Below are 23034 nucleotides of genomic sequence, written 5' to 3'. Positions count from 1 at the left end.
CTAGTAAGCTTTAGTAATCTCTCATGATTAATGAACGGGTCGCGATGAAAGATGTAATTATTCCCATTACTCGTTGATTAAAAAAAGTATACTAGATTCCTTTTTGAACAAATATGTAACAGGTGAAAGGAAGTGTTTTTCGAGCCTATAAATCATACATATTGATCAGGATCACTAGCCGAATTGATCTGGCCATGTCCGTCCGTATAAACTATAAAGCTACAAAATTGAGATTTAGTATGCAGATTTATTTAGTTTTTTCAAATTTCTATTGATATGCCAGAAAATGTTTAAATTCCCGCTTGCAATTTAACTAACAGAGTAAAGGGTAACTAATAGTCGGGGAACTCGCCTGTAGAATTCTCTCTTGTTTTAGTTTCGCCGTACCTTGTTTTTGAATTTGAACTGCAGTTCCAATTTTTCGAAGCCAATAATGCCTAGTGCGTCAAGCCGAAATTATCATAATTGGGTGCAAGTGCTCTTTGATCGGATTATGCAAATTGGATGGAGCTTTGTGTCCCAATCATTTTTCAGATTGGAAGCAGTGGGTGTGTCCGGCGGTCATTCGGCGCTTTGTCAACTGACCAGCGCACCTGTTGCAGCGAAATCCATAAATCAATCTGCTACGAAACGAGAAACAAGCGAGGAAAAGCCAATCTGCGAAGAAAGAGAGGGCGACGACGTTTAAAAATAAAATAATGAATTTCCCATTTCAACGCACTCTCTTTATGCTCGCCACGCTACAAAAGTCGAGCATTCGGACCGGGTGTGTCATCAGTTCTACGGCGGTATTCCTCCGACTTGGACGCGTTCTTATCTCCGGCCGAAAGTCGCGTCTTTCCCGTTCCGATTTTAATGCCAGTTGTTGATAACTTCCTCTGGAATATTTATGCCGAGCTCGGTGGCTGACACTTTCGAGCCCAAAGTTTAAGTTGCGCCCTAATTGCGATTGGGTCCATACGGTAATAGACCAGAATAGTACCATCACAATGAGGTGCCACTTGCCACTTTGGGGCCGGGACCTCCACCTCGAATGTTGCCCTAATATATCATTTTGTGCTTAACCCTAAGAATAGAAATAAAAGGAATTCGGCTAGCAAGATGGCTTCTGAATAGATTGTACTTGTACTAGGAACTGGACTTCGGTATTTGGTTTTAATGGTGTCCACTGTATTCGCATATGATTCGACTTAGCGTGTGCCGTGTGATATTTGCTTAATTATTACAACTTAAATCCATATCGATCGAGTGAATTAGATAGATAACAGCCTGTTTGAAGTTCTCCCTCTTTTCATTTCAGCTGCGTTCCCCGGTGATACCTACACCCCCGCGTGACTTGTCGGTTCCCACCATCATCCGGATAGCCCAGTCCCAGTCATCGATCCCGAACCGCATCCAGAGCCCCAGTCGAACCATGTCCATTGCCGACAAACGCGCCTCCTTCGCGCGCCGCGCCGAATCCCTGGTGGAGCGGGTGAGAGTTATGAATACCATTTACGAGGTACCGGCATCAAGTGACCACGGATCGTGAGATCGATACTCTATTTTGTTTGTTGCTTGCTGCCCCGCTTGCCACTAATTCAGATTTATGTGGCCAGCACTGCTGCTGGCACGGCTCGTAATTTATGGCTCGAGGCGTTTAATGTGTTTCTCCCATGCCGACACTTTCCCAGTAGAAACAACAGTCCCCCCAAGCACAGTCCCATTCCCAGTAGCATCGATATACATATATACATCTGATTAGGTACCAATGGCCGTGGGTGGCGGGGCTCAGACAGCCAGTCGGCATTTCTCGGCCGATGGCGATGCTGTTTGGCTTGGCCCGACTGCTTTAATTAATCTGAAACACTCGTACGTTGTACACATCGCCGTAATGAGTAGGGCCAAATTGTGCTCGGATCAAGGTCGTCGGAAGTGTTCCCCATCACAAGACCGATTGCGGGGGTCTCAAATGCATGTACGGGTATGTCTGTTATTGAGTGGTTAGAATGGCCTTTTGGTCGGCAGAACTAAGACTGTATACTCGTAGGTGGCACAGGTCACCACGGAGCGCTCTTTAGTAACTGCATCTGAAACCTAGTGAGGATGATCTTGATCCTTATAGGGCACAAGCACTAGAATAGTAGCGCTCTCATTGTGCCAACGATCCAAATCAGTTTGGCTTGCTACCCTCGAATATTCCAATGGCATATTCGCACTCGCGGGACATAAAAGTGTCATTGCTCCACTGTCTGGCTAAAAATAGGTGTCCCCATGCAAGTAGCCCCCAAAACAGCGCGTTTATCGTGGCTGTGGCAGTGCTTATGGTTCTGTGTGGGATTGCCACACAATGGAATTTCAGCAGAGTAGCCCCAAGCGAATTTGTCAGCGGTTGGGACCAGTGGAGGCAGTGGGCCCAGTGAGGGCAATGGAAAGACGCCAAAGAGTTGCATGGGAGTAGGGAAAGACGTCCATTTAATGGCATCCCCACTGCAGCTTTAATTGAGCGGACTGACCAGGGCACACTCACTGGAAAGACTGGGTTCATTGGACAGACGATCCATTTCAAAATGATTTCTGCACACACATACATCGAATGCCAAGCATACAGAGAGAGAAATTGGGTGGTCTATAGGCAATGAATGGGTAATTAAAACGAATTAAGGTGACAGTTTATTGTGTACATACATTTCCTTTCTTGAGCCGCGCCAAATGGGGGAATTAAAAATGTTAATTAAATTTCAGTAGGGAATAAAATGGAAGGTGGAGGAGGGTGGATCACGAGCTGGGTGATTCGCCTGCCAGGAGGACGCAGTGGTGGTGGAGGAATCCGCACCAGGTGTTAGTAACACGGGCTTTGCTTACACTTTGCATTTCAATTTGGGGCGAGTGGAGCCGGATGATAATGGTGGTAATGAGGCTGATGATGGCGCTTATCAATCGGAGCGGGGATTTCGGTGACCGAAGCTTCATTTGCATTCCTTTCGAACGACCTTTCACCGGCGTGTGATCGATGTTCCCATAAGCCATGCCCATACTCCCCCCATCATCCGTCCGCTTGGCCACCGCATGCATCCATTCCATGTCGTGGACCCTCCTATCGCTCCCCCTTCTGTGAGTCCAAAAATAGTTGGGCAAATAAGTGGGAAGGGGGCGTGAGTTCGCGACTACGACGACGCGAACCTAACGAGCAAAATAAATGAACGATAAAAAGCCAATAAAGAGCGGCATAAATAAATGCGTAAATATCGAGCGCATACATTATGTCGTTGCGGCGGAATTTCCGCAGATTGGCTGCCACTTGGCGGGGCAGGGGCGCAGCTCAAGGGGAGTGGCAGGTGGCAGGAGGCAGGAGGCACAAAGGAGGATTCGGCAAACGCATTTGCTCAAGTGTCGCCGTTGTCATCCTTCGTCTGTTGATCCTTCCAGGACGTGTGTTTGTGTTGCCATTTGGGCTTAAGTGTTCCGGTCTGATCCTGCTGGTGCGGGCGGTTCCAAGGGGGAACCGGATGCTCCTGTGAATGTAGGGCGGGATTTAAAATGTTGCAAGTATTCAGTGGGCTCTTTAATGTATCCAATATATTTATATTTAGCTCTTTTTCATTAGCATAATTAGTAAAATACGATAAAAGACTGAATTGTGTATCAAAATTCATGAGCTTGTGTTCCCCTTTTTGGCTCGACAATTTGCACAAAGTGCTTAAATTTGTTTCTATATCTTAACCCATTGAAGAACAGCACCCTTGAGATAGCTTTTGCCCAAGTTCCCACTTCCAAGCCACCAAAAAAATTGATTGGATTTGTTTACTAAGAGCCATTGCTTCCTGTTTCGCTGACTGTCGACAAGTCGTTGTTTATCTCTTGGAATTTAGCGTCTGTTTGGTGGGAAAACCTTGAAGTTGAGTTCCTACTTTCCCGCTTAACTTTGCGAATTGACATAAATAGGATATTTGCGCTTTGCCAACTCCCCAGATACTCAGATACCCAGCTACACAGCTACCCAGCTACTCAGCCAACAACTTGGATCCGCAGGTTGGCCCACCTGATCCCGTGCTCCGCAGCTTTTGCCGCCTTGGGCAATCGGCTTACACACTTTCAATTGCAGCCACCCCAGTTTTAGCCCCCACTCCCCTCATCCGTTGGGAGCCCATTCAGCCATTGTCTGCCACACCTACACCATCAGCTAGCCGCTCGAGAAAGGCGTATCTTCCCCATGTGCCCATTCAACGCCTGCCCGCCCATAAATCCTCCTCCTGGGCGGGTTTTGTTGTGGGTTCGGAGCACCTGCCTGGATAATTGTGGCTGACAATGGTGTTTTTTGCTGCTCGTTGTTTATGTGCATGCAGCGCTGTTCCTCCGCCCGCCTTTCGCTTAATTCCTTTGTCTGACTGGCGGGTTTATGCGCTTTCTCCCATCATCATCATCATCATTCCCATTTGTTTAATTAAAGCGCGTGTCGAAATTGAAACACAAAAATGATGACACTTATCTGCTTGTGGCCTTGGCGGAAGTGCATGCAAATTTTGAGGAGATAATTTCTTCTCGTATAACATACAATTTATATGGTTGGTATAATTGAACTGAAACAACCTTTTGAGATTTTTGAAATATCTTTTACGCTTGTGCCAATCGAAATAATTTAAAATCGCACGGAGTATGAAGTTTCCAAGCCAAAGCTGGCTTCAGTTTCATCCAATATTTTTGGCTTACCCCTAATTGGTTTCAGCATTTTGCGCTTTTCCCATCCAACTTTAAATTACTTTCACTTTGCCCAGCCAGCATTTGCGAGCTGCATCATCGGTAGTTGCGAAGGGGATGGCCTTCGATGTCAGCACATAATAGTTATCCATTCCATCATATCACCGCACCTCTGCCCTCCTTTCCTATGAATATTTATGCTCTGTGGCCCTTTTTCCATATCCATTCCATATCAGAAATTGTTCGACCGGCTGCCACGCCCACACCCACAGACACAGCACCTCGGGGGCATAACCGCAGCCGGCTTGACCTAGGACACGCATATTTCTAATGCGCATTTCGCCAGAGAAGGGGGTGGAATTGGGGGGGCCGGGTCGTCCCGCGCGCTGACAAATTAGCACATCAAAACAAAAAGGCCAAAAAGGCTCAGAGCAACAAGAGAAGAAGGCTGCGAATGCGAGAACCCGCCGACAATAAAGAGTCTGCTCAACAATGCCACCGAAAACAAAGTAAGACAAAAAGGATTTTTACATAAACCCACGCAGGACACCCACACAAACGCAGGCCAGCAGAAACACACACAAACACACACACACTTACAGTGACGAAAGTGAGTGGGCGCTAAACTAAGCGCGCCCAAAAGTAGGCAACGGAATTCGTTCAGCAGAAGCTGTAGCTGCGCGTGTGTGCGTGCATGTTGCATTATGAGCGTTGCCAGATGGGGAAAAACGTATATGAATGTTTCCTTGAAGTTTAAAGTGCATTTAAGTACTTTGGGATTTCTTGGCTTATGCAAATGTTGGTTGAGAAATATTTATATTTTGTGGATGGTATCTAGAGTTCGTGTTAATCTATGTTTGACAAAGCTAACAATACTATAAAATTATGCCACAAAGAAATAAGTAGTTCATTAACTCTAATTGGTAGGGTTTTATAACTATCAGTTGAGCACACTTTGTCTAACTGCATATTTCAAGTAATCGTTATGCATTCAAGATACAAGAAACTACTATTATTGCACACAAAGTCGAAGGATCAGCAACACAAAACTCCATTGGGAATTGATTTACCAAATGCGTAGTTGGTGGGCAACCATCTGGCCACGCTCTGTCCAGCACCTTCCCAACAAACTGCCCTACGGCAACATTTCAACACTTGGCCCGCCCCCAACCGCCTCTTTTTCCCCGGCAGCATCCCTGCGCGAGCGAGAGAGACAGCGCTAGAGGGGGAGCGAGTGGGCAGAGTGGGCGATTTGACTTGGCCATTTCACTTTCCATCAGTTTGTTTTGCTCCCCATTTCGCTCGGCTTCGTTTCGTCTCGGAAAAGCTCGGCTTTTCACGCCGGCGATGGCGATGGCGTCGCATTTTCCCATGATAAGCCAGTTTTCGCAGTCGTCGCCAGGCGTTCGAAGATTGCGCATCCCATCAGAAACGCGTTCCCGACCGATTCGCATCCGATTTCGGTTTCCATCCTCGAGTGCTGCTGTGCGCCTGATAGAGCCCCGTTCGAGCCACGCTTGTGTGTCCCGCAGTTCCTTCGAGCAACCCAGTGAAGCCATCGTCGCCCGAATCCCACACCATGTCGAAGCCGGGAACCCCAAAGCACGGCGCCGGCTCATCCTCAGCAGCTGCTGTCCCCGAGAAGATTAGCGTGAGTTCCGACATAGCAGTTTACCGCCAGGAGGACAGCGTTTCGACAAGTGCATCCTGGCTGATTTGGGATGCAGAGCATCAGAACACCCCAAAACATCATGTCGAGTGCGTTAATGCGCTTTTCTAGAATTCTCTCTGTGCGTATACGTAATATTCGTAACACGCCGTGCTGCAAGTGCGACGACTTCTGTCAACATCTCAAGTGTCTGAGTGGTATAATCTTTCAAAAAAAGTCGGGATAAATATTTGCACGGAACTTAGTGATGAAATTGCAGACGAGTGAATTAGTTTGCCATAAGACCAAGTTGTTCTGAATAATATTTAAAAGCTTACCTAAATTGAGAAATGATGCAATATTTCTGAGGACTTTTACCACAAAAAAACGATTATTTTTTTATACATCTGAAAAGGGCGAAATAGCACGTAAATGGAAAATTATATTTGGCGCGGGGTTACCTTCTGCAGTTGGGTGCTGTTTGCTTTTTATTTTCTTGGCCCTTCTCGGTGCCCAGTGAACTGGGCTCAAAGGACATAGCATACTTTCTGACTTGCGCCTCATAAAAATTGCATAATTGTCGTCCTGCATGTCGTTGTTTGTGCGACTCTTTGCGGGGCTCCGTGGATGTGGCTATTGGTGTGGATGTGGCTGTGGAATGGCGGCGACTCAACCATTAGCCTGGAACAGAATGTTTCTTTTTACGTGCCATTTGCGGTCGCATCTGGCACACAGCAACTGCGTAGAGGGGCCAAAACGAATCTAGGTGCTCAAATGGGCAAAATTATGGTGTTCGTTCGGTCTTAATTGCGTGCCATTTCCCTCTTTTATTGGGCAGCTAATTATATGGCGACAAATTGGTGCGGTCTCTAAATGGAATATATGTATTTGTGTCCTAGAAATAAAGGAACATCCAAATTGAAAGCTTAAGTAAAAGCAGACACTTCATACATAGTTTAAAAATGGTTAACTTATTGTTGAAATATGCTACATTTGATTTGATAATTTGTCGAGAAAAGTAGTTATTTTACAAAAGCTTAAGCAATAGTGCTGGAATATAGAAATTAAATCTTCACCAAGACTTTCCGTGGTAGAACTTCCATTAAATAAATATTTGCTAGGTAGCATTTTTTCACTTATTCGCTTTTGCCCCTCGTGGCTGGCTCATGATTTCCCCATTTTCCTTTTCGACTGAGCTCATCAAATCCTGACCACAATGTGAGCTGCGCCACTTCCACCCCGACCACATGGTGCACACTCTCTGGTCCTCGACTGCAATCCCAATTCAAATATGCTGACTAAAGGGCTTTGCTGGAGTAAACCTCTGCGATATATGGCTGTATTCCTGCCCGACTCGCTTTGTTTCCCAGTTTTCCGCAGGGCTCGCTCATCCCTTCCGGCGGAGTCTGAATGCGATGGGATTTAATTAGGGAAAAGCATAATGGGGAGTTGGCTGTCCATATAGGGTTATGCATTATACATGATACATGCTGCAGTCCGGGCCAGATCTATACGACTATTTCCACTGCTTTTTCCATTTTTCTCCGACATTTGGCTTAATAATAAAATAGGCTGCCCGCGGGGCTTCCATTTGCCGCCTTCAAGAACCTTCCCGTAATTTGTGCTGGCCCACACTCACACTGGAGTATAGATGTCCTTCTTCGGGCAAGTTTACGTTCTTTGTTCCGCCCAGGCAAGTTTCTTCATCCTACGAGTTTGTTTTCGCCGGAGCAGCTGGCGTGTCCCCTGGCCACTAGACGAAAACTTGTTGACTTCGAAGGCATCGGAAAACATGCGTTTCTCCTTTTATTATTGTATTTCGAATTGTTTGTATTTCCCAAAAAAAAAAGAACCGGAAACGGAGAGTCCCCTCGATGCATTGTAAAGTGAGTTGGAAACGGTGGCGTAAGAACTTTGCCACTGGCAAAGTGTCAAAGTTTGCAAGGCCAGGTTGCGCATACGCCCCGTTGCCTCCTGCGGCTGCGGGCTCAAACTTAAAGAACATTTAATTGGTGGCTTTAAGCACCGGCCTACATGGCCGCCTGATTTGTTTGTGTCTATTAAAATTTCCCTGGCAATGCGGTCGCGCCGCCAGAAAAGTGGGCTGGAATTTTGTTTGCACAACTTTTCGCATCACTTGGGGGCTTTCGCCTTGATGATGCTCCACCCCTCTCCCCCTGCAATGTTTTCCATAAATTCAAACACTTTTACACAGATTTTCACCGCCCTCATAACGGCATCCGCAGGCTGTTGGAAAAGTGTCGGGGCATGAAAATCACATCATGTATACGTCAAAGTGTGGCCAAGTGCTCCTCTTAGATAATGCCTGGCAAAAAGTCCTGGCAGAGAAGTCAAAAAGATTTCGATTGCAAAATGCTGACTGTGACTTTTTAATTGCATTTCAACTAGATAAGCAAATTCTTCAGCACTAGAAGAGCCATTAAATGGTTCAGATTTACATATGGCAACTGAAAGTTTTAGTCGCCGAAAATCCACCTGCAATCATAGAATCGTGCTACTAGGTCGGAATAAATTTGCAACTGTGACCCAATTGTAATGTACTGCACAATGCCACAGTCCACCGATGATTACTATGGATACAGACTCGAATTAGCAGGATTTGCTGTGCCAAATCAGCTGGGAAATCAAATATCATATCAATTATGTGGCCTGCACAATGCACCTGCAGATTTCAAAGCAGGCAATTGCTAATTGAAACACTTCGTCCGCCGCCGGGCATTCGGAATATTAATTGAGATTAATGCGTTGTTAATAGAACGAACTCGCAAATGACACAATATACGAGGGACCAGAGAGGCGGGCCATATCCGATAATTAAATCTACATTACCATTACGCATGCTGGTCAGGAAAAGGAAGGCGAAAAGTGAGGAATGGCATCGGTCGAATGAGCCGGGCGTGAAGGAGGCATATCTATGTGGCCAATCCACCCCCAGGACGACACATGACAGCACTTAAACAAATACCAATAAAATTCTCAGAGCTGGGGAGCTTGGGGCGTTGGGGGCATCCTCAAAGTGCTACGGTGCAAGTGCGGTTATGAGCCGAAATCCATTTACACTTGAATTCGCTTTTGGCCAAAATGAAGTGGCCAAGTCGGGACCAGGACCTTCTGTCCGTCCGCCCATAAACAAACTGGGAAGCGGACTGAATCTGTTTGTCAGGGAATGCGAATGCAATAAATTTAGCCCGGGGAGCAGGCCCACCGATTGAGTTAGGCGTGTCCGGCGAGGAAAATGCTGATTAGCGGAAAGGAAAACACGGCGAGAAAATAGGGGATTGGGCTCGGGAGGATGGGCCTGTGGCCTGGATTCAATGGCAAGCACTTTGTTAAATAAACTTTCTGTTCAAGTGGCGAATACTTCTGCAGCAGACTTGGCGCTCTCTGGAGAGTCCTTAACTAGGTCCCGGCTTTGTTTCGCCCGATCTTTTGCATTCCCATTCCGGCTGATGAGTTGAAACGCTGATGAGCCGAGTGGTGGGCAGTGGGGGATCAGAGATAAATGGTGACCTATATCCACCTGGCTGGCGAGACACAAGCTTCCAATGATGGTGTATACCTGATGGGCAATTAAACAAGCACAAGACATTTAACCCGCACGGATGGAGTCCTGAGGTGCGAACTTTTAGCCATTCCAATCTCGCAAACAAGAAACCAGATGACAACTTCTGGCTAGAGGAAGTTTTCTCGTTCTTGGATAAAATATGATTGGCAAAAGTTTGTTGTTTGCTTTTCGCTTTTGCTCTTGGAGCAGCTCAAAGGATATTTCTGACTCGTTTAGCAGCTTAGAAGCAGTCAGAAGACATAGATCAATATCCAAAGCCATTTTAATGTAATCATACAAATATGAAGGCAAGTCATTAAATGGAAGGTTAGGAACTTAATCAGATACCCGTTTCTGAAATAATGAAAATGCGAGGGAGGAATTTCAAAATAAGCTTAAAAATCACACATCATTTTGCGGAACACAGTATATCAGCCATCAAGCCGTCAACTGTGAAAGCCATCAGCAATCCTGCAGACTCAACCCGACGGAATGACGGCTCCAGCAAACGCTAACACAAGGATGTGAGTCCTGGGAAGGGAAGGGATGGGAAGCGTTGTGATATGATGGATACGGAGCTGCCGTGTGTAATGGGCACTTAGGTCGCTGCCACATGACTGCGACATTAGAGGGGAATAGAGGGGCAAATGGGATTGCTGAGGGGCACGGGATTGGGTTCACGGGTTCACAGGAATCAAGAATCGGGATCGAGGCTGAACGGCAAACGTGAAAGCGCAGTCAGCCGGCAGGAAGGGGAAAATCTGCGAAAAACTGGCAACGTCGACGAAATCGGGAAAAAAGTGATGCGAGGATGTGGAGCAGATACATGAGCGACCAAGAGCTATGGCAACACGGAAAAGCAGCAGCAAGGAGGTCAATGAGTTGACACGTGCACAGCACAGTACAGCGACATCCCGGCAAGCTGCAGCATTCAGCTTTGGCTTGGGGCAGCGCCTCGGCTTGCGAGGACTTCCACCCACTCACCCATCCTTCTGGAAGGACCCCATTCGCTTTTGTTATCCTGCGGAGAGCAAGTGATACAGTTTTATGCATGTTTTCCAGGCATTCAGGGCATCGTTTTGGGCACACTTCATATACGGTTTCCTTCTACGATGCAAAACTGAACCGCATACATCTGCATCTGCTACTGATATTCAAACAGATGCCCGGAAAATGCTCGAAATGAAAACCAAACTTTGCGGACATGAAAATGCAAGTCGTGTCTCGCAAAATTGTACTGCTCTATTTTGTTGATGGCAAACAAGTAGGTTATTTGCCAACGGGAAAATACATTCTTGTGTGTGCTGTTTTAAGATTACCTTTTGACGGACATTGTAGGGCATTTCAAAGTATTGATGTTCTGAAAAAAAACTTTTTTTGGGAGCTGAGAATGGGCGTGGCAACGTTTTGGAGCAACTTGCTCAGTCTCAACTTTCTAGCTTTTATAGCTTCCGAGATCGAGAAGTTTATACGGACGGACAGCTGAACGGACACATGGGTGATCCTTCTCAAGATTATATGAACTTTATAGTGTCTCAACCAGTAAGGGGTATGAAAATTGCTGGTCTCAAAAAATACGAATTCCATAACTAGCCGATGACTGTTGCCAATTGAAGAACTGACCCCAACTTGTTCCATGAAAGTCAACATCATTGCTCGCACATACGTGTTTCCGTCACAGGAAAATCTAGTCAAAGACATGACAACTTTATAGTCGTGTGTCTCAATTAAGAATCCAGATGCACATGGCAGCAAAAACAAGGCGGAGTGCAAGCATTGACCCAATCACAAGTCAATTAAAGTGCGACGAGCGGAGACTGAAAGGCGGAGGAAGGGCGGGCTACACTTTTTCACGTAAATCAAACGATTGAGCCAAATGACTTTTTAATTGACTGATGACTCTGGCATGGCAAGAGCCACATGCAAGCGGCCAAAAAGTTTTTCTGACGCAAAACGAGTAAACATTTTCGCCTTTCAATTGAAAAGAAAACACTCGAAAGTGAATGAAAACTTCAGTTCAGTTTTTGTATTATTTAATTATACATATGCCCAAACCTTCCCTTTGGGATCAAGGAATCAGTAGAAGAATGTCAAAGTTTAAAGTCTTTTGCTCAGTGTACGTCAGTACGACTGTTAGTCAGTGAAAATTCAGCCGGAGCCAACCGCACGACATCCGTCATCCGTGATCCGTCATCCGTGATCCATGGAATGTGAGTGAGGTCAAATGTCGAGGATTCCGCTGGGAAAAGGTAAATGGATGGGCTTCGGCAGGTCGCAAAGTGCAGCCAGCCAAGCAGCCATGCAGTCCGTCACTGGTGGCACCATCCAGATCCGTCCAAGCCCAATCCCAATCCCAACTCCACCCACCCTTGCACTTTCCACTTTCACCCACGAAGTGTGTTGAGGGCGTGCAATTTATTGGCAATTTCATTATTTATAAGCGTTTTCCATGGCATGCACCATGCGTCTATATTTGAACACTCTGATGGACGGGCAGGTGAACAAAAGGCTACTCTTGCCTCATCGTCAGTTCCTCTGCAATTGCCCAGGTCCTGGCACCCAGTTCCTCCTTCTTCGTCACCAATTGTCAACACTTTGTCGCAGTCATTCCTGGAATGCATCCAGTAAATAAATTTCCCACGCCCTCGAAAGATACTTTACGATGTGAATTACACACAGTTCAAATGTCGAATTCCTCGACTATACTTCTCTGCTCATGGGATGTTTTTTGCAATCAATAAAAGTTAGCAAGATTATTTTAAGCGATAAAGGTTAAAACAATGAAATGAAAAAAAGATCCAAAAGTTCGTGACAGAATACAGAGCTGAAAATTCAAAGAATTAATAATACATAAAGCATTTTGGGTTACTTGATTTATTTATAATAATATCCAATGCGTTCGATTAGTTTGGAACAGAGCGAACAGGACACAACTATGCCCTTTTCCCACTGCGCTCTGTTTTGTCCTTGGCAGAAACATTAGTCCAATCCTTCCGTTCCCCCGTCCTGACCAATCCCCACTCACACTCAATGCCAATTGATTCGTGACGTCTGCTTGTTTATTGTCCATTATGCAGTCGCCTTATCCAAGCACGGTGGCCAATCCTCCCCAGCTTGTCGATGGATACGCTTGCACCGCGAGCCAGCGGCATCCTGGCTCCGCTCTTTGCATGTCCTTGGGCGGAAAGATTAGCTCTGTCAGCTGGCGCAGTTACATAAATAGCCAATTTGAGTGATTTATTTATGCGCCTAATTTGAATGGAAAACTTTTTATTGGCATGGCCGCAGGTGAAACGTCGACTCACAAAGGCTGCGGCGGGCACTCAACAAATGCATTTACATAATACCCATTCCGTTTATTTATCTATTTACTGGCTTACACAAAACCCCCCAAAAGAGCGGGTGGGCTAAAGCTTTCGCTTAAACCGAATGGACATTAAGGGGCTTACGCAAGTTCTTGGCCGGAAGAGGTTCTTGGCCCTGTTGGTCTTTTGACACTTGTATAGTTTCGCTCAATTTCAATAAGTGTTCGATGGACGTGCCATGGGTGTGCTATTCGAACCTGCCCTCGTGTGGGTGGGTGGGCATGCCCAGGACTCGCAGGACAAAGGAGCCTGCCGATGCTCCCGTATCAATTCGAGGAGCTTCACAGGCTTATTTGCTTTACGCTTTAATAAATTCCGAAATGGGCTCTGGCAAGGCAGAGCCGCCTGAAAGTGATAGGCCAAACACAATATACTTCTCTCCGCAAATCGAACATTTTGTGATGGGCTCCTCCAGAGCTTGAGTTACACAAATCGATACTGGGAGCATCGTGAGTCCGCTTAAAGCGAGATTAAAGTGCAGGCTTAATAAGCACTCTTAAAGATACACAGTATTCATTTAAATTAAGCAGACAAAGATTCAAAGTGGCTAAATAATAAATAATATACTTCGTTACGAAAGTTGTTTATTAAATACTAAAGTGCTAGATTCTTTGAAAAGTATGTCACAGGTAGGAAAACCCGTTTCCAAGCTGATCAAATATATATATCTATTCTTGATCAGGTATCAGAGTCGATCCGGACAAGTCCATCTGTTTGTCCGTTTTTTTGTCCATATGAACGTTGAGATCTCGATGTCTTTCCAAAAGCAATAAATTTTATATCGACCTGTTTAAACCTACCACTTTGACCCAGATCTTAATTGTAATTTTTTTGAAATATCTAAATGGATCATTGGGCTTAAACAAGTGGTGTGCTTCATCACTATGTAGTTTTCCGGTCAGTTTCGTTGTTAGCTAACCCAGGCACTTTAAAATTCCTGGACGTCGAATTGAATTCGGTCAATAGAGCATAGAATTCAATTTAGAACAGAGTTTTTAATGCCAAAAATGCCCCTGAGCTTTAAAAACATTCAACAGTTTGGTGGGTTTTCCCTTAAATTTTCCATTTCGAATTCCGTTGCACGAGTGGGTGGGTATTTACTAAACGCACACGCACATATTCGCCATGCCTGGGTGAGGAATTCAAATTCAAATTCGAATCCAAATTTACACAGGGCAGGACGAGCATGGGGTTGATATTTGCGGGGCCCAAGTGCCACAAGGTGGCTGCCAGGACATCAAGGACCTGCCAAAAGCAAGCGCTCACAAAGTCAAATGCAGAGGAAAACATTTCACATTTTTTGGTCATTTCATGCCCGTCATTTTTCACGCTTGAGTTTGTGTTTATGGCAACGTGAAAATGATTTTGCCTTTTACTTTGCTAAGGCCAAAGTTTTCCAGTTCTCCAGTTTTCAAGTTTCCGTCTAACAAATAACCGCATTCCGGGCACACACTTCAATTTATTCACAATTTCGATTACCGCTCTTGCAGAAATACAATATCAGCACAGAGAAATGCGGGGATCTGACGGTCATAGTGCAGGTCAGTTGGGTTCGGACAGTGTCCTCTGCAAGGAGCATCACTTTACTTACCCTCTACACTCCATTCTTGTGATTTCCTTGTGATTTAGGGCGACCTGTCGCAGCAGGAGAAACGCGCCGTGTTCATCACAGTTCACGACCTGGGCTGCAACCGTAAGTAGCTGGCTCCCGGTTGGACTAATTGACTAATTCTGGCCATGTCCCCAGACAACTCATTCCAGGAGTTCGTGAGCAGCCCCTGCATGACGGAGATCAAGGAGCGCTCCTGCTTCATCCACGTGGACGTGCCGGGGCACGCGGACAACGCGGAGGCCCTGGCCGACGGCTTTCCCTTCCCCTCGCTCCAATCCCTGGGCGAGGACCTGGTCACCGTGCTGGACTACCTGCACGTGAAGTACGTGATCGGCCTGGGCGAGGGTGCTGGAGCCAATGTCCTGGCCCGCTTCGGACTGGCCCATCCCAGCCGGGTGCTGGGCCTCATCCTGATCAACGCGACTGGCAGCGCCGCCAGTGTGGTGCAATCCTTCAAAAACAAGGTAAGTGGGAGGCTTGGAGACTAAGCTCTTTTGTCCGTGCTTCCTGGCTGCCAAGGATTCGAGGCATTAGGGTTTTTAATGATTGCTTATGATGAAGGCTACATAAAAATGTCCTAATCAAACATGATAAAGTTAAAGCATAACTCGCTTCTTTCTTATATTTAATATCAATTAAATATTAAAGTGTCACTAAATTGTACATTGTGTACAGCTTTGATGGTAAAGTTAAGTTGCCTAAATCGGATATTAATAAAATACATCTGATTATATGAATATGTCGGAGAAGCCGAGCGCGACTTATCATTCACTTCCGTGTCCATATTGATTAGCACAGCAAGTCGCCTGCGTGTTGTCCCTTCGATCGTTCAAACCAGACTAATTCACTCAAGCGTCGTCCTCTCGATGCTTTCCTACTATTTCTCAACTTCACTTAATTATTTTATCATCCTTACTTGGTTTCCACGAAACTCTACCAACAACAACAACAGGCGCCATGCTCATTTGGTACACACTAAATGATGCCCACTCAATAACGGAACGCTTTCCGTGAATTTCATTATTCGCTGATCCTTCTGAACATAACGGATTAACCACATAGTTTCAAATTCAAATAATACGTTATACGTCAATCTCCGACAAATAAAAAATATAAAATGCTTACTTATACCCAGTACATGATTCTTACCATTTGTACTGCTGCTTAAAGACGTTACTCATACGCACTGTTGTTCAAAGCCATTCTTATTTCTAAAGCACACCTATTTCTTAATAATATATCGTTTATTTCCTAAATCCCACTAATTGTTCTGCCTTCTCCACTCTCCATTGCAGTTCATTAGCTGGAAGAGCGACGAGGTGGCCCAGTCGGCTGAGAGCTTTCTGATGTACCACAAATTCGGACATGTAAGTAGTGGCAATCGGAGTGGCGGGGCCGGGTCCCCATCCTCTCCAGCTTTACTGGGCCATTGGCCCGCCGTGGTGGAGTGCGTGTTGTCGTTGGTTTGATCTCAGTGTCGTACTCACTTACCTTCTGTTCTATTTTATGTTTGAACCTAACAACCAACCAACCGCCGAATCGAACTCTGTTCGTCTGCGCATTCAGGTTATGGAGGTAAACAGATCAAACGTCTCTTAAACCAGTCCCCTTCTAATCGAAACCCCTTCGCAAACCTCGATTCAAATCTGTGCTGCAGTGCTCGCTGAAATTCGAACCCACATACATAGTTTTAGGTCCCCTCTTTTTTGCGGCATGTTTATTTGTTTATTTACGTACTCGTTGAATTTCTCGTTGTTTTCTTCTAGAACTGGGTATGTACATAGTTTTCCCCTCAAGAATTGGAACCAAGCCCCTGTGCAACCAAAATTGGAAACAAAATATTTATCCACAATCAGCTTCATTACATATTTGTAAACTTGTTGTCCCTACTTATGTATTTGTATTTGTTTTGTGCACGACCTTAAGTTAATAGTAGTTAGTAGCCATAAGTTGTAGTTCGCTTTAACTTACCGAATTTCCGTCTCATGCAAATGTTCTGCTTTCCTAAACACTGCTACCAAAACCACTGCCGGTGAATCACCGATTCCTGCAGCAAATCGTGGGCGAGAATCCGGACAAGGAGAAGATCGTGGCCGAGTACCAGAAGCGTCTTCACCGATCCCTAAACAGCAAGAATATCGGTCTCTATGTCAAAGCATTTATGAAGTAGGTCGCACACTGCATGACTTGGATTCGAACTAACCACGTTCCTATGTCCCTAGTCGCAAGGACCTCACGCTCAAGGGCTGCAAGGTGGATGTCATCCTGATCACGGGCATGCTCAGCCCCTACGCATCCATGGTCGAGAAGCTCCATCGCGACGTGGAGAAGGAAAGGGTCACCATTCTGAAGATCGAGCGGGCTGGCGATGTCCTCGCCGATGCTGTAAGTCTTGTCCAAGTTTATTCCTAAAGCAATCTAGAATGGGGAATACGAATTTCTTTCGAACTATGATCGTTTTTGCCCAGTCGTAGTGAAAATTATGAATAGAAAGATGGATTTTTTAAGATATTTGATTTTATTTTCGTAGTGAGTTCAAGCAATCAAAAACTTGCTTGTTTAGCTATTTAAATTCATTAGCATATCTGCAGATGTAACTTGTCAAGTAAATTGATTAACATTGGAAATCCGCACATTTTCCAGCCCGGAAAGGTGGCCCAATCCATTTTGCTGTTCTGCAAGGGACAGGGCCTGCTCACGTCGGTGGTGATGCCAGGCGTGGATCGCGGACGCGCCTTCTCCACCGCTAGCTCCGGATCACTGGAGGGGGCCAACGGATCGCGGCGCCTGTCGCGCGGCATCTCGATGGAGGACTACGACAAGCCCAACATCCGCCGGCTCAGCATCATGAACAGTGAGTTGCCCAAGAAGGAGTAATTTAGATGAGACCACGCCACGCCCACGTTGGTAGATTAAGCTTAATTGCGTATTTAAACTACTTAAACTAGTAAAATACCTTTAGTCTTAGCAAAACGTATTTGTGTGAACCCAGAGCCAAACAATCATCCCAAATGTAACCGCTTTTCCGCGGAATTTAAGGCCCAATTTTAATTAGTAATCGCTTAAAGTTTTCAAAGAGCAGAAAACCCAACAACAACACATTGACCATCCGAATCCGAATGGACGGAAATAAGCCGAAAACTGTATTTACACTGTGTACTTAGGATTAGTCTTATGTATGTAACCCCAAGAAGCCCACCTGAGAATCTGAAACAATGGCCAAATATCCATATCTAAATCTTCAACTCGAGCGAACTTATCACAACTGCTAAACACGAACTATAAAACGCAATCTATTTAATACCTCCGAATAGTAAACTGTACCTAAACTCGTAGAAACTAGTAGGGAAAAATCCCAGATGTTATCCCTTCTCTACTCTGTCACCCTTCAACTTTCTAAACTTTCTATAGTTTTTGTGAACTGTCTCAAATGTTGCTATTTAAGTAAACAAAATCAAAACAGAAAAAATCATATACAAAGTTCGAATAGTGTAAGTTGAGAGCACCACTGCGAAAGATGCTTATTCAAAGTATTTATACCGAACAACGGCACACGGATTATATATACTCGTATGTATGTGTAAACAATCAAAACCAAAAGCAATTCGCAAACCAAAGAATATTAATTGCCATGTAGGTGTCATGCGTTTTTCGAAGCGAGTATTAACAATTGTTTTATTGCATTGGCTTTAGCTTAACATTTAGTGAAGACATTTAAGTCGACCAAGCACTCAGATAAGTAGATGCAACTACACCGTTACACAATAAAGTTAAATGAAAACGCCTCTGCTGAGTTTTAATTTTTTACTAAATATCTTACACATTTAGCCTGGCTGTCAAATTATCGTATGTTTCTGGGATGCAAACCTTCTCGCTCATAATTGGTGGCCTTATTCATTTATATAGTGTGCATTAAACTCATTAAAATTTTAAAAAATTTTTAAAAGTGACTTTGATAAAATCTTTTTGGGCGCGAAAAATTCAAAATTAAAAAATAAAATAGAACGTCCATCTCTACGAAAGTGTCCACCACTAATCCAAGCGATAGTTTGACAAGCCTGTGGTATTTTTTGCACTGCTTGAACGGTCACTCTGGTGCCTAAGTGCCTATTTTAACAACAAATTTAAGAGCAATTGCTGGAAAATAATGTTGATACTGAGCTAACCTGTGTCCCTTTTCGACCCGTTGCCCACCAACCAGCCAAGCACATCTTCTCCTTCAACAACGTGTACATGGACGCCCCACCGCCCACGAAGCCCCCGAGGGGAGTGAAGTACGGCAAGGATGAGGTAAATTTCTTCAAGCCCTCGCTGAAAATGGTGTTCATCTCGCGTCACAGTTTGTTGAAGCAATAAACACATCTGGAACCGCGCCTGCCTGTGTTTTCCTTCGTAGATAGTGGTTTCTTTGGGCCCATTTGCCTGTCCCAAAGCTGCGGGCCCAAAGTTGATGACGACACCATCTGGTTGTTGTTGCTGCCGCACGCCCTCTTTTCGCTTCGCGATATTGCTTTTCATAGATTAATCATGAGTAATTCCCGGTGGCCGGCTTACTTTTGCAGTCCGCAGGATGTGGCTTCCTGGTCAACGTCATCAAGTCCCTGGGATTCAGCGAGACCACCGAGGAGCGCCAGAAGGAGAAGCAGAAGATCGAGGCGGAATTCAAGCGCTCGGATCTGCGCCTGAACGAGCTGGTCTCGCGGCACGACCAGCAGCTTACCCAGGTGCTGCCCCTGTTCAGCCAGGTGTCCTCGGAGGTGACGGCCAGCCGGGAGCGGATTCATGCCGTCAAGGAGAACCTTGGTGTCTGCAAGCGGCTGTTGCAGTGCCGGCGCGATGAGCTCCGAAAGATGTGGACGGATGCAGTGCAGCACAAGTACGTTCTGGAGATGTTGGAGCAAATGTAGGTCACTCTGTCCTTATTGTTAATTCACACGCGCTAACTAGATAGTTTCTTTCCAGCCAGGAGTTGCGCAAAGTGCCTCAAAGGGTGGTGGGCTACACCGCCAAACGACAGTATCTGCATGCCAGCAAGGCCTTAACTGATGCCCTGGCCACTCTCAATGGACCCTTACAAGCCGTCGAGGGCTTGTCAGATTTGCGGACCGACCTGCAAACTCGACGCCAGCAGCTGTACCAGCGGCTGCATGAGGAACTGGTCACCCAGGTGTATACCAACTCGGCCAACGAGGCCCTCTCCTCGTTCCAACGCACCAACTCCAGTAGACTGAATTCCAGTTTTACTCGGGGAATATGTGCTCGTCGCTCTACGGATCGCATCGAGGCCAATGCTCGAGTGCGCAAGGCGCTGGCCGAAATGGCACAGAGCTTCGATTTGGACAAGGCAGAGGTTATTGAAGACGCAGATCTCATTTACCCGGAGCTGAGCATGAGCTACTTCGTTGCCATCATAGTGGAGTCGTTCGGTATGCTGCACAAGGTGCCTGACTCTCTGGAGACACTGCGCGTCCAAATCCAAACAGAGTTGCTCAACGTGGTGCGGCACACAACGCATCAACTGTCTGTAAGTGGAGCAACGTCGGACACCAATCCGCTCCTCACACTTCTGGAGGTCATATTCAAGCAGTTCAAGGCAATAGCCAAAACGCATTCCTTGCTGCTGAAGAACTATTTGTCGGTGGGACAGAAGTACTCTGTGTTTGGACCCCAACCATACGACCTAACCGATTTCTGGGCCCAGGCTCAGTCAGTGGTATGTGTTGGACTTTCTAGATCTTCTGAATCGCATTTCTAATTAAGTACCAACTTGATTATTTCAGTTGCAACTGTTGCTCACCGACTACTTGGATATACAGAATGCTACCGCGGACGAAAGTGCCCAGACGGGGTTTTCAGAGCCCACCAGCAACATAAATTCCTATTTTCTAAGGCGCAAGGTGCCGAGGTAAGTTACATGTCAGTTAGCGGACGCACCCTATTTAAATAATTATTTACTTTTATAACTAGCACCAAGCGCTCAATGTTCAAGTTTGATAAGTCATCGCACGTTGGCACGAGCAGCAATAGCGACGCCTTCAAGGAGCATCGTCGCAACGCCTCGGATGCCTCCGTGGATGACAACCTTGCCGGCCAGCTTGGTGGCAGTGGCAAGGGCTCCACCAGTGGCCTCTTTCCTCACGAGAAAAAGCAGCGGGAAAAAATACTTATTTGTACGCCCGATCAAAGTATCATAACCAAAGTGTATCTACCTCTAATGGGATATATCAAGGAGATAGAGAACTTTATGAAATGCAAGCCAGGGTAGAGGATTCACTAGTAGCTGCTGCATAGAGTGCATAGCAATAATATTTTATTATACTTTCAGGCAACCCTGCAGTCTACATGACTTTTTAGACAACTACATTAAGGACACATTCCTATCCAAAGGCCACAACCGCAACCTGCAGCTGACCATAGAGTCGCTGTCGAAGAATCAAGACGCATGGCGCACTATTATAAGTCCTGAGGAAATAAAGGCTCTTAATCTAAGCAGGCCGCTGCTGCAGTCTACTGTGATGGTCGAACGGAGGTTGATGGAAACTAAGAACCTCATTCAAGACCTGCCCTGCTACTCCGAAGACCTGCTTAAGATGGTGTGTGCTTTGTTGAAGGCCTATCGGGAAATATGTCAGGCGGCCTACCGCGGAATTGTGCAGCCAGATTCAGAGGATAAGAGAATATACAGCGTGGCATGGCTAAAAGACGAAGATATCAGCAGGTTCTTAAAGTAAGTATATCAAGAAACATGTATTTATAATTTCTACTAACTTATTGTTAATTGTTTAGAACGCTTCCCAACTGGACTGACTTAAAGACCTCCAGTCAGAAGTCGCGCCACAACCGAAAACTTCATCGCGGAAGCTTTGAGCCTTCGGAGGAGGAGAGCCCGTTGCAGGTTCAGCAGCGCAACATCCGCGAGGCTGAAATGCTAACCAGTAATTTGGGCGAGGGTGGGATTACCCAGCAAGAGATTTTGGTCGAGATCAGTGTGCTTAAGGAGCTGGCCATACTGCAGGAGAGCATGGAGTGGTTCTCGTGCCGCGTGTCGGAATTTGCCAACGACTTACGCCGGCCGTTGGTGAACGGACTGAACGCCGTTCCTGCTGAGTGCGGCGCCGACATTGCTGTGAAGGATGGTACGATCAAAGTGATGACTAATCTGGCCTTGGAGTTTGATGAGCTGGCGAACACCTGCCTGCTGGTATTGCATCTGGAGGTGCGCGTTCAATGCTTCCACTATCTGCGCTCGAAGTCGAGTGTAAGGACCAACAGCTATGTGGGCTCCAAGGATGACATCCTGGAGCCCGACCGCCAGGTGCAAGTGCTAACCAAACGGCTGTCTGAAATGGATGAGGCGTTCAGTGCCACTCTACATCCGAGGAAAACCAGGGTAGGTTGAATATTCGTACCGTCAGTTGCATTTTGCTCGAACGTATTCTTCTTTAGTACATTTTCGAGGGTCTGGCGCACTTGGCATCGCGCATTCTTATCCAGGCCTCCAATTATCTGGAGCACATAGATCAAATAACCGTGCAGCGCATGTGCAGGAACGCGATCGCCCTGCAGCAAACATTGAGTAACATAACTGCCTCCAGGGAAGTGGCTTTGGATCAGGCAAGGCACTTCTATGAGCTGCTTTGCATGGAACCCGATGTAAGAGTGATTGGCCCAAATGTTGTAATTCACCTTTTCACTTATAAGCACTATCTATCCCCTATCCACAGGAAATACTCAATGCGTTGCTGGAGCGGGGCACCCAGTTCTCGGAGATGCAGCTGCTCAATGCCTTGCAATTGTCCTGCAAGTCCTTCGGCATAACCGACGCCAACCTCCTGGCTTCCTATCAGCAGAAGCTGTCGGACATACTAGGCGCCAAGCCCTCGAAGGGAATAATTGTGTAGTTAGCGTGGCAGCCGGCGGGTAAAACCAATTATAATATCCATACTTTTGTGTACATCGGCTGCAGGTGTAAGTGCAAATTGTGTGTTAGGGTTAAGCTCAAAATAATTGCGAATGTTCTGAACATGTTTGGCGAGCACTTAGTGTTACGATGTAGCCGTTTGTAAAGATACATATTCTAAAGTTCATTAACAGTACTTTAATGGCCTATACACAATAAATGAGAATTCAACAACGATATTAATAAGGTTTTTAGTGTATCTAATTT

General features: G+C 45.8%; 1 protein-coding gene across 10 annotated transcripts; it reads left to right on the top strand.

Moving 5' to 3' along the window:
• The first annotated feature begins 771 nt into the window (after window positions 1-771).
• Window positions 772-23006, top strand: LOC6621477 (exocyst complex component 4). Of its 10 annotated transcripts, none has more exons than XM_032721658.1 (10): window positions 774-962; window positions 1301-1501; window positions 14746-14796; window positions 14885-14948; window positions 15003-15331; window positions 16163-16234; window positions 16634-16639; window positions 16921-17033; window positions 17090-17252; window positions 17511-18652. In XM_032721658.1, the coding sequence occupies exons 2-10, from the start codon at window positions 1415-1417 to the stop codon at window positions 17742-17744; spliced, it is 1119 nt and encodes a 372-aa protein (XP_032577549.1). In that variant the 5' UTR covers window positions 774-962; window positions 1301-1414; the 3' UTR covers window positions 17745-18652. The 10 variants fall into 10 exon arrangements, with proteins under 10 accessions (XP_032577555.1, XP_032577549.1, XP_032577548.1 ...); XM_032721657.1 differs by lacking the exon at window positions 16634-16639 and adding an exon at window positions 16434-16442; XM_032721662.1 differs by having other exon boundaries at window positions 775-962; window positions 1301-1474.
• Window positions 23007-23034: the final 28 nt, after the last annotated feature.

Source organism: Drosophila sechellia, chromosome 3R (genome assembly GCF_004382195.2).
Source record: "Drosophila sechellia strain sech25 chromosome 3R, ASM438219v1, whole genome shotgun sequence".
Classification (NCBI taxonomy): domain Eukaryota; kingdom Metazoa; phylum Arthropoda; class Insecta; order Diptera; family Drosophilidae; genus Drosophila; species Drosophila sechellia.
This window is presented reverse-complemented; position numbering and strand designations above follow the sequence as displayed.

Excerpts from the sequence above, each read along its gene's own strand:
- LOC6621477 (XM_032721656.1), top strand. The coding sequence starts at position 19,101 with ATGGACGCCCCACCGCCCACGAAGCCCCCGAGGGGAGTGAAGTACGGC. Across the intron at positions 20,773-20,834 it reads CTAAGGCGCAAGGTGCCGAG|CACCAAGCGCTCAATGTTCA; the intron begins GTAAGTTACATG and ends TTTTATAACTAG. Across the intron at positions 21,595-21,653 it reads GATATCAGCAGGTTCTTAAA|AACGCTTCCCAACTGGACTG; the intron begins GTAAGTATATCA and ends TTAATTGTTTAG.